A 16,220-nucleotide genomic window follows, 5' to 3' on the forward strand; every position below is an offset into this window, starting at 1 on the left:
GGAACTACAGAACAAATAGTAGAACTGATCCATATGAAAATATTTTCAATTCAAGGCTGTTATTTTTTTTTTTTTAATGAATATTTATAAACACAGATACTCTGTTACAGAAATAGCTGCAGAAGCTTAAAAAGCTTGAAATACATCAGATTCAGATGTAAAGTGATTCCCTACCAAGGGAACAATATTTTCAAACAGAGCGAGTGAATTTAGGCCACATTTGGGAGCAAAGCTGTTAAAACTGCATAAACAACACAACAGCGGAGATTGAAACAGCACAGCATCTCATCCAGCACCCCAACAGAAACACCAAAAGGAGCAGGCCCTTCCAACATCTTCCAAAATACCTGTTTGCCTTACCTTTTTAGGATGTAAGAACCTGTTTTTAAGAGTGCATATATGTATTGAAATATTGATGCCTCACGTGCATTTTGAAAGCCTTTATATTTCTATTGGGAGAATTTGAATACAGCAGTAGTTACATTTAAGAGTCAACTGCTCTTCCAGGATTACAAGACTCTGAACTGCTTATAGCAAGTAACAATCATTAAAAGAAAAAAAAAATTTAAGAAAGACAGATTTTCAAGCATATTTGCCTAAGTTGATTTAAGAAAACTTGAGAAATTTTTCAAATAAATATTTGTCAATACACTTCAAGACAGCTCTTTGAAACTCTCAGTGCCCTCCCTGGGAGCATTCAAAGCCAGGCTGGCTGGAGCTGTGAGCCACCTGGTCAAGAGGGAGGTGTCCCTGCCTATAGCAGAGAGTTGGAGCTAGATGATCTTAAAGGTCTCTTCCAACCCAAACCATTCTGTGATTCTGTGACTTACAATTCTTAACCAGACAATGAAAAATGAGAGAAAAGTCATTATTCTGAAAAGATCACTCGGTGTAATGCATGAGGTAAAATGCTGCAGATTGAATGACTGAAAATTAAAGAAGACTCCGTATAAAAGCACTGTCAATACAGAACACGTGGGCCCTGAAGCAAGAAAACACAACATGTAACATTATACTGCATCTTGGAGATGCTTCTCGTTGATACCAGGAAAGTCTGGCAACTAAATCATGGCAATTTCACAGCAGCAGACTCTTGCTCTTAGTTTGTATCTCAACTGAATTTGCCTTAGCTATGTTAAGGCACATGGAAGGCAGGGAACTGACATGGAAAAACCAGCATGGCTCCACCAAGGGCAAATCCTGCTTGATCAACCTAGTGGCCTTCTATGATGGTGTCACTGCATCAATGGACAATGGAACAGCCACTAATGTCATCTGTGTCAACTTCAGTAAGGCCTTTGACACTGTACCCAACAACACCCTTCTCTTCATGTTGGAATATATGGATTTGATATGTGGACTGCTTGATGGACAAAGAACTGGCTGCAGGATTGAGTCCAGAGGGCAGTGGTCAATAACTCCATGCCTGGATGGAAATCAGTGATGACTGGTGTCTCCAGGGGTCAGTGCTGGGAGCAATTCTCTTTAATATCTCCATCAGTGACACTGACACTGGGGTCGAAGGCACTCTCAGCACATTTGCTGATGACACCAAGCTGTGGGGTGCAATCACTACACCCAGACAGGCTTGAGCAGTGGGCCTTGGTGAACCTCATGAAGTTCAACAAACTCAAGTGCAAGATCTTGCACCTGGGTCAAGGAAATCCCAATTATCAATACAAGCTGGGGGATGAAAGGATTGAGCACAGCTCTGCCAAAAAAGACCTGGCGTTACTGATGGATGGCAAGCTAGACATGAGCCAGCAATGTGCCCTCAGCTCAGAAAACCAACTGTATCCCAGGCTGCATCAAAAGGAGCGTGGCTAGCAGTTAAAGGGAGGTGATCCTGCCCCTCTACTCTGCACTGGTGAGATCTCACCTGGAGTACTGCATCCAGATGTGCTGTCCTCTGTACAGGAGAGACATGGAGCTGTTGGAGAGTGTCCAGAGGAGGACCAAAAAAGTGATGTAAGGGATGGAACATCTCTCCTACGAGGACAGGCTGAGAGAGCTAGGGCTGTTTAGCCTGGAGAAGAGAAGGCTGCAAGGTGACCTGATAGCAGCCTTTCAATATCTAAAGGGAAGCTGCAGAAAGAAAGGAACAAACTCATTAGCAGGGTCTGTGGCGACAGAATGAGGGGAAATGGTTACAAGCTCAAAGAGGCTGGATTTAGGTTAGATAAAATCTTTTACAGTGGGGGTGGTGAGGCACTGGAACAGATTGCCCAGAGATGTGGTTGATGCACCATCTTTGAAGACTTTCAAAGCAAGGCTGGATCAGGCCCTGTGCAACCTGATCTAGCTGCGGTGTCCCTGTTCATGGCAAGGGATTTGGACTAGACAGCCTTCAGAGGTCCCTTCCAACTCTAAGGATTCTATTGTTCTATGATACATGGGATAAGGAATGCTTTACCATATTCCTGCCTCGTCTGGATAGAAATTACGGTTGCAACTTTATGGAAAACCATTTGTAGATGTAATTTCAGTGTTTAAAGTCCATTTTAAGCAACAACTGCATTTAGTATTCAATCTTCACAAACATTTTGCTAAATAATTTCTTCAACTGCTTAATGTTGTCTTCACCTCTAGAGCTAGGAAAAAGTTGGTAATGATACAGTACAATCGCAGCAACCACTAACACATGACAGATGACCAAAATAAGTTTCTGAGAAAAGCACACTTCCAAGAAAATAACCCTCCATTCAATGTATTCTGAAGACACAACTTCATATCCTTTTCAAAAACCCCAAAAGATGTAAGATTAAAAAAAAAAAAAAAAAAAAAAAAAAAAAAAAAGGCATCACTTGAAATAACACTAACAGTAAAATAATGGCTATACTGACACGGACATGAGTTACAGAATTCAATTCAAATGAACATGGGGATGTTGCAGTATCCAAGTTGTCTTTACCACTTTGAAGCAATAACCTACACTGAGTGAAGAACAGTCACAAGACTTTTAAATGGGAAATCTGGTGTCAGGATCAGGAAAATCCCACACTGAAACCAGTGAATTACATTTTCTCTCACAAATTCATGCGCATAGTTTTGTGGACTGTCCTGTGTTATCTTTGCATTGTCTTCTCAGGAACTTCATGCAGTTCAACAAATAGATAAAACAAGTCTTCCACATGGAGAAAGATAACCCCAGGCACCACGACACACTGGGGACAACCCAGCTGTTAAGTAGCCCTGCAGGAAAGGACTGCAGTGCTCTGATGAACACTGAGGTAGACATGAGCCAGCCGCATGCCCTTGCTGCTGAGAAGGCTGTGTTGGGCAAGGCACTGCCAGCAGGTCAAGAGAGGTGATCCTTCCCCTATACTCGAGACTGGTGAGGCTGCACATGGAGCACTGGGTCCAGTTCTTCGCTCCCCAGTTCAAGAGAAGTATGACGTACTGAAGATGGTCCAACAGAGGAACACCAGGATGCTGAAGGGACTGGTGCATCTCTCTTGTGAGAAGAGGCTGTGAGAGCTGAGTCTGTTGTGCCTGCAGGAGAGGAGGCTCAGGGGAAAACTCATCAAAGTTCGCAAATATCTGAGGGGAGAGTGCAATTCAAGTCTCACCTGCATCACACTTCAGGGATGCTACAAAGCACCACAACACCATAACATTAAAGACCCTAAATACTGAAGGTAGCCAAGCACTTTTTGCCAGCTTCCAAAGAGCTGAATTACCCAGGCATTCTTGAAAGGATAGAAGTAAGCTGTGCGCACCCACCATCTCTTTTCAAGGCGTAAGTTCTGGGAAGATGAAGCCTGTGCAACCTATGAGATGAATATAAAACTCATAACACCAGATAAGGAGTAGACACTGTTTCAGCTCTGAGGAATTACTGCTTTCTTAAATCCCACACGTGTGCTCAAACCCAACACACTTGATGGCAGGGGTAAAAAAAGCTCAGCAATACAAAGAAATTCTTAAAATATTAGACTGATGCTGGGTGTTCGGTGCATTGTGATACCTCAACAGATGCTCATCAAATGGTAGATAAGTTCTTTTATTACTGTTATCACCTTCTTGGTGATAAGCATTTGCATCACAGCAAAGTTCCCACCTTTGCTTTCTGTGAATACTAGGCTTACTCAACTTAAACTCACTGAAACAGATCTCTTTTCCAACTATATGAAAGTAGTATTACACGAGACACTGCTTCTTCCAATAAATCCCAAGCCATTCACCTCCTTTCATGGCACAGTTTCAAGATGATAGCTCACTTTCAGAAGAAAGGCACTGACCATGCCCCATTTTCACACATGATGATAACAAATTTTGGATTTTTAAGCCTCTGTTTACTAAGGCTGAGACAATACAGCACTATTTTATCACTAAAAGTGAAAAAAAAATAAAAATAAAAAAAATGTCCCAGCATTTTTTTCGTATATCCATTTCCATGATAGTATTTCCCCTGCAAATACACTAGATTCTAAAGCTATTACAGTCCAGCTCACATTTAACTTTAAATAACATAAGAGTGACTAACCCACCAATACGACCCCCAGCTTTTCTAGGCACTGCTGCTTCAGCCACGACCCATTAAGAATTCCAGTCACACAGATGGTGATGCTCAGGATGAAACAAAATAAATTGTTCTCCTCCAAAGTAGGAGACGGAAGCGTAATGAAAAATTAAGAATTTGTCTAAGTTCATAGATAAATATAGAAGCAGCTAATGAATATTTTAAAACAAGCAGAAACGCAACATACACACAACCATAAGGAATTTACTGCAAAAACATACCGCTCCTTTGGCCAAAGATTTTTCTCAAATGTATTCCAAAAATTATTTGTGAGATTACAGACATAGGCTGGCTCTTTATACGAGTACACACCTCAGCAGATACTGGCATATGAAATAGCAAGCCACCCTTCAAAGTCAGTTTCTTTAAAATAAGTTAGTTGACTTTAACATAAGATCCACATACTAGCACAATTCTACAATCTCCACCAGCCTGCCTTCTAACTTCTGAGTTAGAAGTTAGTTAATAACTTGGATTTCTGTTTACCTTTCTGTCATCTACCCATGAACTGTCTGAGTCTGTTCCATTTGGCCAACGGATCTTTCTACCTCCCCTCCACCCTTTTTACCACTTTGTTTGGCAGCAATACCTGTTTCCAACTTGAAGGCCAAAAAACCACGTGTCACATTCAACGTGATTGCCACGTATGCAGGTCACTTTTCTAGTTACGCGCACCATTTAGTGCAATGCACTAATCCTGAGAAATGAAATCTTACTTTAAGATACACATTTCCTACACATGTTAAACAGTGCTGCTAAAAACAGCTTCCTTCATATATATATACATATCTCCTTTCTATCTAGCAGCTGCTCTCCTGTCTCTGTCACTGTAATAAATAATAGCTCACTGGGTTGCTATTAGGGCATTCAGGACTTCTTTGCATGCTGTCAATCAGGACGCCATCAGCCTTCACCCCACTGACTTACGTCAATTCCCACTCTCCTGCCCTTATCTTTAGAGAAGCTACTGAAACATCTACATTTCATTTTCCCTCTTAACATTCCTTAGCTGAGCTCCATAAACAGGAGTTTCAACAGCAGTGAGACAATCTACCTACTGATCAATGCTGGCTTAATGTCACCTTGTATTTTTATTGCTTACTTTCATCTGTTGTCTAAAACGTTACCTCTTAAAAAACTCCAGGTATTAAAAATGCATGTACTACGCATTTCTATTGGTTCTCTTATATTTTCTTCCATTTTTTATTTTTCTTCAAGATCTCCTTCACCAAACAGGTCATACAGTACGTTTTTATTCGCTGACCCCATCCTTTAAACCTGCACATGTTTTGTTTTAGAATCACATTTCCACCACACTGTCCTTATTTTCTTCTGAGAAGACCTTACAGTATACATCTCACTTACCCACCGTGTTCCATTTCTCCTTTCACTTACACAAAAGTTGAAAACTTCATTAATCCCTCTCAGAAGTAAGAGCCATTCATAATAGCCAAACATTTCTGCAGCAGGAGACAGAAGGCTGCTGGATTTATAATATCCCTAATCTTCTGCTCTACGCTGTGAGTCAACGTTCAGTTAAAGAGCTTTTGATTATACTTGACAGTCTTCTCTCTTCTTAGCTGAAGGACGTTTTTTAAACCATTTCTGAATTGGAAATGCTCTTAAAAAAAAAAGAAGAATCAGCAAAAAATGCCTTTAGCCTCTTTCTTCTATTCTTAAATGTTAAGGAATCCCACAAAGCAGGAATGCAGAAAGAACACTCCATTTCAGTATTCTTGCTAGTGCCAAAGTGGTCCACCAAAGCAATGCCATCCCGCAGGCTGGCTCTGGGCTCCACTTGTTATGCCAAGTCCTTGGTTAACCTCCACACCACCAGTTTAACCCCATCAGAACTCAGATGGTGTCAATACTGCCCATATTGAATAGAAAGATTAATACTAGTACTGATTAATACCAGTTCTGACAGTTTAAACTATAAATTTATAACGATAACGCTAAAGGAATTAAAGGCAGTGGTGCCATCTGTTGCAGATCTATGAAAATACTGTATTTGTTCATATTGAGTTCATGATCAGAACTCATGATCAGAAAGTCCACACCACCATCAGGTGGGGAATCTAGGTTTCTTAAAAGAAAAAAAGAAATCACAAACAAAAAAATGTATGCACTTATTAATGTGGCTTGCAGATGATTTTTCAAGCCCCCATAACTTCTGTCAAGTCTGGTTCAACAAAAAACAAGTCACAGGCTACACCTGACAAAAGACTAATGGCTTTACAGTGATAATCAATCCAGTTCTGGCTATATGCTGCATGTGACTTCTTTTGGTTTTAAACAGGCATACACAAACCCTAAAGATCAAAAGGCACAGTATTTTCTTAACTATGTCTTTGCATGACATAGTAACAATGATTCCAAAGCCAACCAATTCAAAGGCAGAATTTTATCACTGCAGTTATACATACACTGCGATTTCTACCTTTGTTTCCTCAAGAATTGCATTACAAGCAGTTACGGGTTGTTTTTTGTTAAACTGATCTGGGGCTCAGACAGCTCTTTGGAAGATCCACAGGCACCGTGTAGCAAAGAAACCAGTTTGAGTTCGCTTTGGAATGTCAGCTCTCCTTAAGAGTCACCAAGGTTGTCCACTGTCTCAAAGCAGCACTGATTTTTCACAAGATCATTCTGGTAGCAAGTGAGGAAATAACAAAGGTAATAATGAAATAAGAAATAAAAAGCAGAAGCAAAACCAGTAGTTTCTAGGGAACAATTCTAATTGATCAAACAATGTGGTTAACAGAACCGAAGTGTCAGTGTGTAGTTAAGTTTTCAAACAAATAACCTTATAGGTTCCTGAAAAGATTCTGTAGTGTGTTTTTTGGTGGGTTTTTTTTCCCCGTTTATCTGATGATAACTGCTAGAAGTGAAGGCATAACTGTTAACACACACTCACACCAGGCTAAGTTCAAAAAGCTGCATTTCATCAGACAGCTTTGAGCCCTAATGCTGCAAGTGACAAACATCAACACCGAACTAGGGAGAACTCCCAAAAGCTGCTCCTTCAGCCTACCAATCCCATTTGGGATAGGCTCTACTTGATAATTTCAAGTGCATACCAACAAAAACATTCTTATTTAGGGCTGTATGCAAATAAACACATAACTGTATTACTTAAGTCCTAGTAGGGAAGAATATGTCCGAAACCAGTACTGAACTGAAAGCTGTTGACCAAGGGAAGTTCCATTCCCCAGATGTCTCCAGAACTGGAATTTGTAGATTAAGCATGCTTTGCTGTATTTTCTTTCCCACCTCTACATGAAACTGCAATATACACCTAACCTGCATCTCAACAAAGGGCTGTCAGTTTCCAGCAAGAACCCTGCTACATATTTTGGGACGAGGCTGGAGATTTTTGCAGAAAATCTTTTTTGTAGACATTTTTAAAAAACAAGATGGTGATTATTAATTTATGAATGGCAAAACCACTTAACCTAATGAAAGAATTCCAATTTACTCCTTGTGGGTAGCGTTTAAAGGCCAACATCAAACAATACACTTAAGCTAAAGGACACCTTTTGATAAAAATCAAACAAAGAAGCCCGCACCTGGAAAAAATAAAAAAAAAAAGAAGCTTCTGCACTTCTCAAGTGAGATCTATAGAAGCAAATGTTACAGATAAACAAGAAAAGAATTTGTAGAAGATATCATTACTTACTCTCTTTGTATTACAGGGAGAACTAAACTGCATTTTGAACACAGGAACAGGAACCATGCCCATTGTACTCCCAAGCATTATTCTACAACACAAGAACACTACATATCTAGGATTCCTGGACTGCTCCTAGATTCATATCAGTGAGAGAAAGAACAACCACAGAGAGGGCAGAGCAAGAAAAACAGTAAGCTTTTCCTTAACTGGCACCCTGAAAGAAAAGAAAAAAAAAAAGATACCTACAGCAGCCTATGACATCAGCCAACACGAGAGCTGGGACCTTCCTCATCACCTGCAGCGCTGCAATCAGCTCTACACCACACAACCAGCTGGCAGCAAGGCAGCACTACGGAACAGGGCAGCACGCACCAAGGATGGAACAAAACCTTTAAGGCTGTGGCAGGTGCACAGCGATGCAGTACTCTGCTATGAAGGGGGGGTTCTGAAGCTGCAAGTCCCCTTCCAGCCACCCTTTTGCACCAAGCTTCACCTTTAGCAAATAAAACTTCAGGGCTGAAGTACAGCATCGCTGACGAAGCGCTATTCTAAACCAGCGGAGGTATTTTTAATCACACAGACAACAGCCGCACAGAGCACATCAATTATTCAGAAGAGATGCACGACTACAGCAGCCCCGGCCCCGCTCAGACAAACGAGGGCAGGCAGAGCCGCCGCCCCCAGCCCGGGGCAGCTGCGCGAGAGCCGCCGCTGCGGGGAGGCGCCCAGGGGCTCACCGGTACTTCTTGAAGAGCTGGTCGGACTCGCGGAAGCCGTTGTTGAGCAGCATGTTGATACCGGCCAGCGCCAGCTCCGAGTCCTCGATGGGCAACGGAGCTTCCCCATCCTCCCGCCGCGCCGGCGGCTGCTCCGAGCCGGCCATAAGGGCGAGGGGGCAGCGGGACGCGGCCGGCTCTGTCCTTTCCTTGTCTCTACCGCGGAGGAAGGCGCCGGGTGCCCGCGGCCGGGCCGCGTCCCGTCAGCAGCCCTCCCGCGCTGCAGCGACGCGGAGCCGCCTCGCGCCCGTAGCCCTCGGAACGCGGCGGCGCCCGCCTCGCTCCGCACCGCGCAGGCGCCGAGGGGACCGCGCATGCGCCTCGGCGGCCGGCGGGCCGAGGGTGGTAGCGGGCGGGGGGTCGGATCCGCCCGCGGCTGCGCTGGGTGGACGAGGGCTGAGGCGGGGGAGGGGTTGTGCGGAGCCGGCGAGCTTTGGGAGTTGCTGTGAGGGGTTGTGGGTTTGTTGGGGAAGTCTAGAAGCCTCTGAGTCCTCTGAAGAGAGGAAGCTCCGTCGGTTGAGAGTGACCAGGTGAGGAGGATGACGTTGGGATTCCTCCTCGTAGAAAGCTCTGCCGCCCTCATATGGCCGCTGCCCCTCCTCTGACCCCCAGCGGGTGCTGATGCAAGCTTGGAGGGAGTTCTTTTGTGGAGAGGGTTTCCACAGAATCTGCTAGATTTTTCCTTTGGTGTGAAAGTAATGAAGACCTCTCCTAACGTGCCTTTCCTTTTGCAGGGAAAATAGTCTTTTTCTTCTTCTTTTTTTTTTTTTTTCTTTTTCATTTTTGAATAGCGATTTTAATTAGTGGCAGCATTCACTCAAGCAGTGACTGCAGTTGCTTGTTTCTAGAGCAGTGCTTTTGACTTTCTCAGCCTAAGCCCAACAGGTTTGGGGTATTTTTTCCCTGCCCCTCAACACCTGTATTAGCTGTAATGTGAAGCTGCCCATGGAGCTGGCAGCAATAATCACAGCGTTTTGCAAGTTGTCTTCAGCCTATTTTTGCACATTGTTCCAAGCAATGGATGCGTGAGAATGTACACCTGCAAAAATAGATCCATTCCAGCTCCAAAGAGCCAAGTACCTGGACTGAAAATTCACCCGTGATATTTTCACCACCCTTTGCAGGAAGAACAATTTCTTTATTGTGCTTAAATAAATTTAGGTAGAGACAAAGGCTATTGCCTACAGCCTGGTCTTGCTCCTGCCAGCTAGGGCAATGCTACAGCTCAGCTGCTCTTGTGAAAATTGAAGTATCGCTTTCTTTTTTTCTTTTCTTCCTCACTAAAAAACAAAAGAATGGGACCACAGACTATTTTTAGAACCAACCCCTCTTCCTTGTCAAGAAAAACATCTTTTTCCTGTGAATCAAGTAGCAGTATTTCTGTACCACAATTCCTGTGGGAATAGCTACCATCACCTAGGGAAATGTTCTGTACCCAATCCCTCCTGGAAAGGTGCTTTTTGAAAAGTGAGGGATGTGTAATGCTGGGAGCCTTCTGAAATCTGCCAGGTACTAATCAGGTGCTTTGGCTGATTCCCAGCTCCTCTGAGCAAAGCATGATACTCAGGTGATTTAAATAGAGCATGCCTTCTGTTACACTGCACATCTACCAAAGAGCATCTCCAAGGCTTTCGGGAAGTCGGCACAGAGGGTGTGGGGAACCACAAGCTCTCCCGTGCATTTATTTCTCATCTGTGAAAGTTGGCCTCCCGTATTCAAACAGCCTCATAAAAAGGAAGTTGCAGCTTGCAGTTTACTCACTGTTTCAGCTGTGTGTAGGGCACTGCATTGCAGATAACCATATAGGAGTAATTCTTTTTTTTTAAATTATTTATTTTTATCTCCCATGCAGGATTTTGTGGGCAGGGGGTGGTTTATATTTTGATTTCCCTTAGCCATATACAATCAGTTTGGCCAGGAAGCAATGAATCTGGTGGGTTCCCTGAGAATCAGGGATAGAGGATGCAAACTCCTACCTCTGAGTACTATTTCTGTAGAGCAGTGATGAGCCAAGTCCTTTGTGAAACAACTGCTTCTTTTCCAAAGCTAGACCCTATTTCCTTGCCCCCTGGCTGAGTAATAGTGTAGTGGATCTGTGTGCTCTCTACAGGTTTTTTGTTCTACAGGGTTCTTGCACTAAGGAGCAAGAATTCTTTGAGGTTTTCCTTCTAGCACCCAGACTGTGCTCAGGCAAGGCAGTGATCATGTTTTCTGTTACATATGCTTTTATAACTCTTCGGCAGATAGCTATTCATTTTGAAACACCAGTTGTGAGTATTTAAATCAAGTCTCCAGAAACATGGCTCTAAATCTGTGGTAGAACTTGGCAGAATAGTTCTGTATTTCAGCTGCTCTGGTAGAAAAGTAGCATATTTAAACATCACTAATGAAGCAGTGTGACACCTGCAGTTTGCATGTAAGAACTTAGCAACAGCAGTCTTATAGTGCCCATACTGTTATGGACTGCATTAGAACTGCATTTTTTGGAAGAACTTGATTAGAAACCAGCAGGGCTGTATGTCTGCCAAGTATCAGCAGACGAGGTCTTGTGATGGGTTACCGTTAGTTTTATTCATGCAGGATGTGGTACTGCTGATTCAGCCTACCAAGAACGGTCTGGGGAGCACAGAAATAAACAGAGTGACACGTGTTACTTGTACTGGCTGACCTAGGTTGATATGTACTTCCCAATATCAACACTATAGACATCTTTGTTGTTATATACATATATTTTAATCTCTGACAGCATAGCATTATCGGTGTGATAGGTGCACACAAGAATGTCAGCCAGTAATTTCAGGAGAGGTTCAACCACTGGCCAATTTTCCACTTACCCCACAGCTCAATGCAGTTCAGCATTGGATAATCTATGTTACTGTTATCTCTCTTATATAAAGAAATTGAGCAAATTGGTTTGTAATCACTGAAGGACAATACAGTGAGTTAATGATGGGGAGCAAGAACTGTACTGTAAATAAATTAATTGGTCTAAAATCTCTAAGATCTTTACTCTGTTTTTCTTAGCACTTGTTAAAGAGATAAAAGGCAAAGTAGCTACAGTTTTTGCATTCTGTACAAGATGAAAATGTAGTGTTTTTATAGTGCCTTTGCAGGACGATGTTGTTGTAGTTCAATATTGTCTGTACCTTTGGACACTAAATTTCTCTCCCAAGCTTCTGACCTGTCTTTGTGCTTCTGACAGGGAAAATTCCTACAGTCATCATCTTTATAGAATCCCTGAGTTAATAACTTTTTCAGCAATATTTTTCCTCCATAAGTCTAACTGGAATTTAACACTACTATAAATTCCATGAGTCACAGAGAATGGCAAAAATGGTAGTAAGAGAGAATCAATTATTAAAGAAAGCATAAAGATTTATCTACAGCATCTGAGAGAAGGAGTTAGAAACAAGACAGTCCTATGGTAATATTTTTTTGAGTTTCATTTCTTCACTCTATAAATTAAATCCCACTTGTCCCAGGGCCCTTCTCCAGTGTGTCTGGGTGAAGCAATGCAACCCCTTGCTGCTTGCTCAGACTGCCCTAAATCTGATTTTGCTGGGTTTCTTTTTGCCTGTTTTGTTCCATAATTCTACATCTATTCTGGAACACCTCAGTAAGCCTTGTTCAACTTACACTTCTTCAGATAGAGATAAAATGTCAGCATTGAATTTGGAATATTTGATCACCAGCACTTAAGCAAGAGCCACTGTTCATTTAAGTAAAGGGAAGTAAAATCTTGCAGGATTGCATTAGCATTTCTTCTGCAGTGCAGAAAGCCTGACTGTATATGCATATAAAGTGTGGAAAATACTAGTGAAAATCTTCAGATTCTCCCACATTTTTTCAGCTAATACAAGCCTGCAGAGACAGCTGCTGTAATTCTGAATTCCTTTGGAAGATGTGCCATTCCAGTTAAATATCAGGTGATACCCACTGCTAATTATGCAGGGGTGTAGGAATCAAGGATGTAGCTCTCTATTCTGCACCAGCTGTTGGAAGCACTGCTCTCTGTGTCAAGCTGGACTCAAGCTGGTGAATACACAAAAGTGAGTATCCTCTCTGTTTGAATATATTGTATTTTGTAAGGAAAAGAATATCAAGATTCTTAAGTACATTTCTAAGGAAATGTAATTTTCAAGCAGCCAGAGCCACTTGTTCTTGTGCTTTGTGCCTCAGACTGTAGCAGAGGGTCTCAGTAATGAAGGTTTCTGCCTATTGTGTCTTATCACTTCAATATTAATGAGTGGTGAGCTCTACATCTGTTATCATCACGCATTTTCCACACAGAGCAGCAACTAAGCAATACTACAAAGCTAAGCCAATCTTCAGAGCTTTCTCTTCGTATTTTCCTATTAATGTCTATTGTCATTTTAAGGGCTAAACCCTACCTAAGGACATGCATTGAAATGACCATCTCTTCTGTCAATAAATAGAGGCCATGCATACATCTCCTGGTAAAACACACTTCATGAGCCTCTTCATCCACATTATTCCAGGGGTACTGAAATTGAGTCTCTTGACTCTTTCCTCTGATTAAAGAGTGTCACAACAGTAGCAGTTAAAAGAACAATTTCTGCTTGTGGGAGAGGATTTTAGTCCAGAATCTACTACTCCTTCCTCTCATAAACTTCCGGTTTTTCTTGCTTATTTTTCATAGGCAGCCCTTCCTTTATTGAGAACTACCAGCTGAAAAGCAACCAATCCCTCTGTCCTGCTCTTTTGAGCATTCATTTATGGCTGCTCTTTTCTGTTTCCTCAGAACATGCAGTCTGTAACCGTGGCAGTTTTGCACAGAGAAGTCATGGGGATGGCTGGGTCAGAGGACATAAAGTTCCTGTAAAGTCAAAAGGAAAGTGAAACGTGAGATGGAGCAAGTAAGAGCATTTCTAACCATTATTAGCTGGTGCTGCTGCTCAGTTTTTGCTGTTCTGTTGGTGGTGGTAGTTAATATTTCGATTATATTTGATAATGTTTCTTTTTATCCACACATACAGTTGCTCTAGACCCAATAATCAGTCACATAATGAGATGAGTTCGTGTGCGGTCAGAGTTATTTTCACTCAAGCATATGAAGGTGTGTAATTTTTGCTATATAAAATCTGCTAAGTGGCAGGGCGTTTCGGTGTGTTGCTTATTTTATCCTTCAGAATTTGCTAATCACCAAGCATATGCACACAGTTCCAGAGAAAACAAAGGAATGCAAAAGTATTAAATACTTACAGCTGCTCTGCTGAGGCAGCAGCCACATGCTGGCCTGTTGTATGGGAATTAATTGGAAAAGCTTCTACACAAAATAATCATCATCTGACTCGAATTTTGAGAGCCAATTTAGGATGTCTTACTTTTGGAGAAATAACTTCTTACAGGCTTCAGAGCTATATTTGATTGCAAAAATATCTGCTCAATCAGGCACTCCAGAGGGAGTGAAATACAAAGAATAAAGTGATTACCAGAAATCAACTAATTCTTGTCCGGCCCTTTCTTGGGAGTCAGAATGAGTTCATGTAGGTCATAACAGACAAATCTTTCTCTAAATGTCCTTGAAGTACTTTCACTATTGAGAGTCTGCAAATTAGATTTCCCTCTTGTTCTCCCTCCAGTGAGCACTGAAAACAATTGATCGCATCTTTGCTACAGAAGAGGGATAAGAGCAAATGAAAACTGGTGAGCTCGGTGACTTGGTGTATGAGAGGGAGAGGTAGGCTGCCCATACTGGGATATATCAACATTATTTGTTCCATACAATATCACTGGTTTGATACTGTGGGAAATTGGTTGGGTTCCTATGAATGTTTCTTGTTTTATAACAAATAACAAAGCCATTCACCCTGATCTTTTGCAAGCAGGACATAAATCTTAAACATCTAATCATTTTTGCTGATCTGCTTTGGAGGTTCCCTCCAGTCTTCCTGCATTTCTTGTTTGTGCATTAAGCCTCTTCTAAGCTCTGACACATTTGAAAAGGAGTTATCTCAATATATTCCCTTGTATGTGTGTATATACACTACACTATGTGTGTAGTGTTCACAAACAAGTCATTTGCCCAGTTACTGAGGATGGGCCTTTGTGCTTTCAAATTTAGGTTGAAAAATGAGTAGTCAGCAAGGCCACAGATAGCCTGTAGCAAACGTAGCAGCCTTGGTAAGCGCCCTTTGTGCTGGTACTCCTCTTAGTCTCTGTAATTTAGAAATCAGAAATCCTAGTAGAGCATATTTTTAAGTATTTAGAATGAAATGACATCTTGCTAAGGCATATTTTCCTTGTAGTAGTTTAGCAGTAAATATTTTTTTCAAAGGTGTCAAGCTGCTCGATGCATAATGCAATTTGAAATGAGATTGTGTAAAGGTTACTTGTCGGCAATGTTCTTACGTTTCTACTTTTGTTTGGAACTTTTGGCATTACATGCACTTTATATTTAGCATCTTCACATTTTCCACTTGCTTATTCCTCAGTCCTTCACTGCAAAAGTAGAATGGCCTCTGTTGGGTTACAGAGGTGTTATTCTGGACATGTTAGACTTCAGGGTTGTTTTTCAGTTTTGAAATGTGCAGTCCCTTTAACTCACCTTTCTGAGAGCAGGGAATATTTGGTTAAAAATCCTAATGAGGAAAAATCAGTAGACCCCATTGACAACAACCTTATTGTGACACAAAACACAGATTTATGTAGGCAGGTTGTTGTTTCTTATGCATAGATACATCATCCAGGTCTTTTTCTTGAAAGGTGGTCAGGTAGTCACAACTGCCATGACCAGTTCTTGAGGTAAAGAGAAAACATGAAGGAGAAACCAGCTGCCATTTGGCTTTGAAGGGCACAGGAGCTCAGCTTGTGAAGAAGGCATATGAAAGAGCTGAGGTTGAACTTTGAATCTCCTGGCATTAGGGAAAATTGCAAAGTGTGGATTCCTGTGCAGATGTCCTCCTTCAGTTGCATTTTCAGTTTCTTTTTGCTGTAGGTTTTGTAGGTTCCTCTTCAAGATCACGCAAACCATGGCCACCTGAAAGTTACCCTGTGTCACTTGCAACAAGGAAACCTTGCTCTTTCATCAAGTCACTTAAGTTCTCTGTGAATGGGTTCTCTTATCTATTGTAACGTGCAATAACTTTGTAACGTCTGTGCTTCAGTACTGGTGCCATAAGATTCAGCAGTCTACAACCACCTCAGACAAAAGCATCTTGACTTCCTATAACTGGAACAGACCACGGAGATTACATTCATTTCAGCAGCCCTGCCAGCAGTGTATATGCCT

At 41.9% G+C, this 16,220-nt stretch overlaps 1 protein-coding gene across 2 annotated transcripts in view; it reads right to left on the reverse strand.

Annotated features, from left to right (window-relative positions):
* TTC39C (tetratricopeptide repeat domain 39C) overlaps positions 1-9,242 on the reverse strand; it is a 32,993-nt gene extending 23,751 nt beyond the window's left edge. Inside the window, exon 1 of one of the 2 annotated variants that reach the window (XM_048940792.1) lies at positions 8,930-9,242. In XM_048940792.1, the coding sequence (XP_048796749.1) occupies positions 8,930-9,075 (146 nt within the window). In that variant the 5' untranslated portion in view covers positions 9,076-9,242. Of the gene's footprint in view, positions 1-5,917; positions 6,740-8,929 lie in introns of those variants that run through there. The other variant, XM_048940793.1, reaches the window with a different exon arrangement.
* Positions 9,243-16,220: the final 6,978 nt, after the last annotated feature.

Source organism: Lagopus muta, chromosome 3 (genome assembly GCF_023343835.1).
Source record: "Lagopus muta isolate bLagMut1 chromosome 3, bLagMut1 primary, whole genome shotgun sequence".
Taxonomy (NCBI): Eukaryota; Metazoa; Chordata; class Aves; order Galliformes; family Phasianidae; genus Lagopus; species Lagopus muta.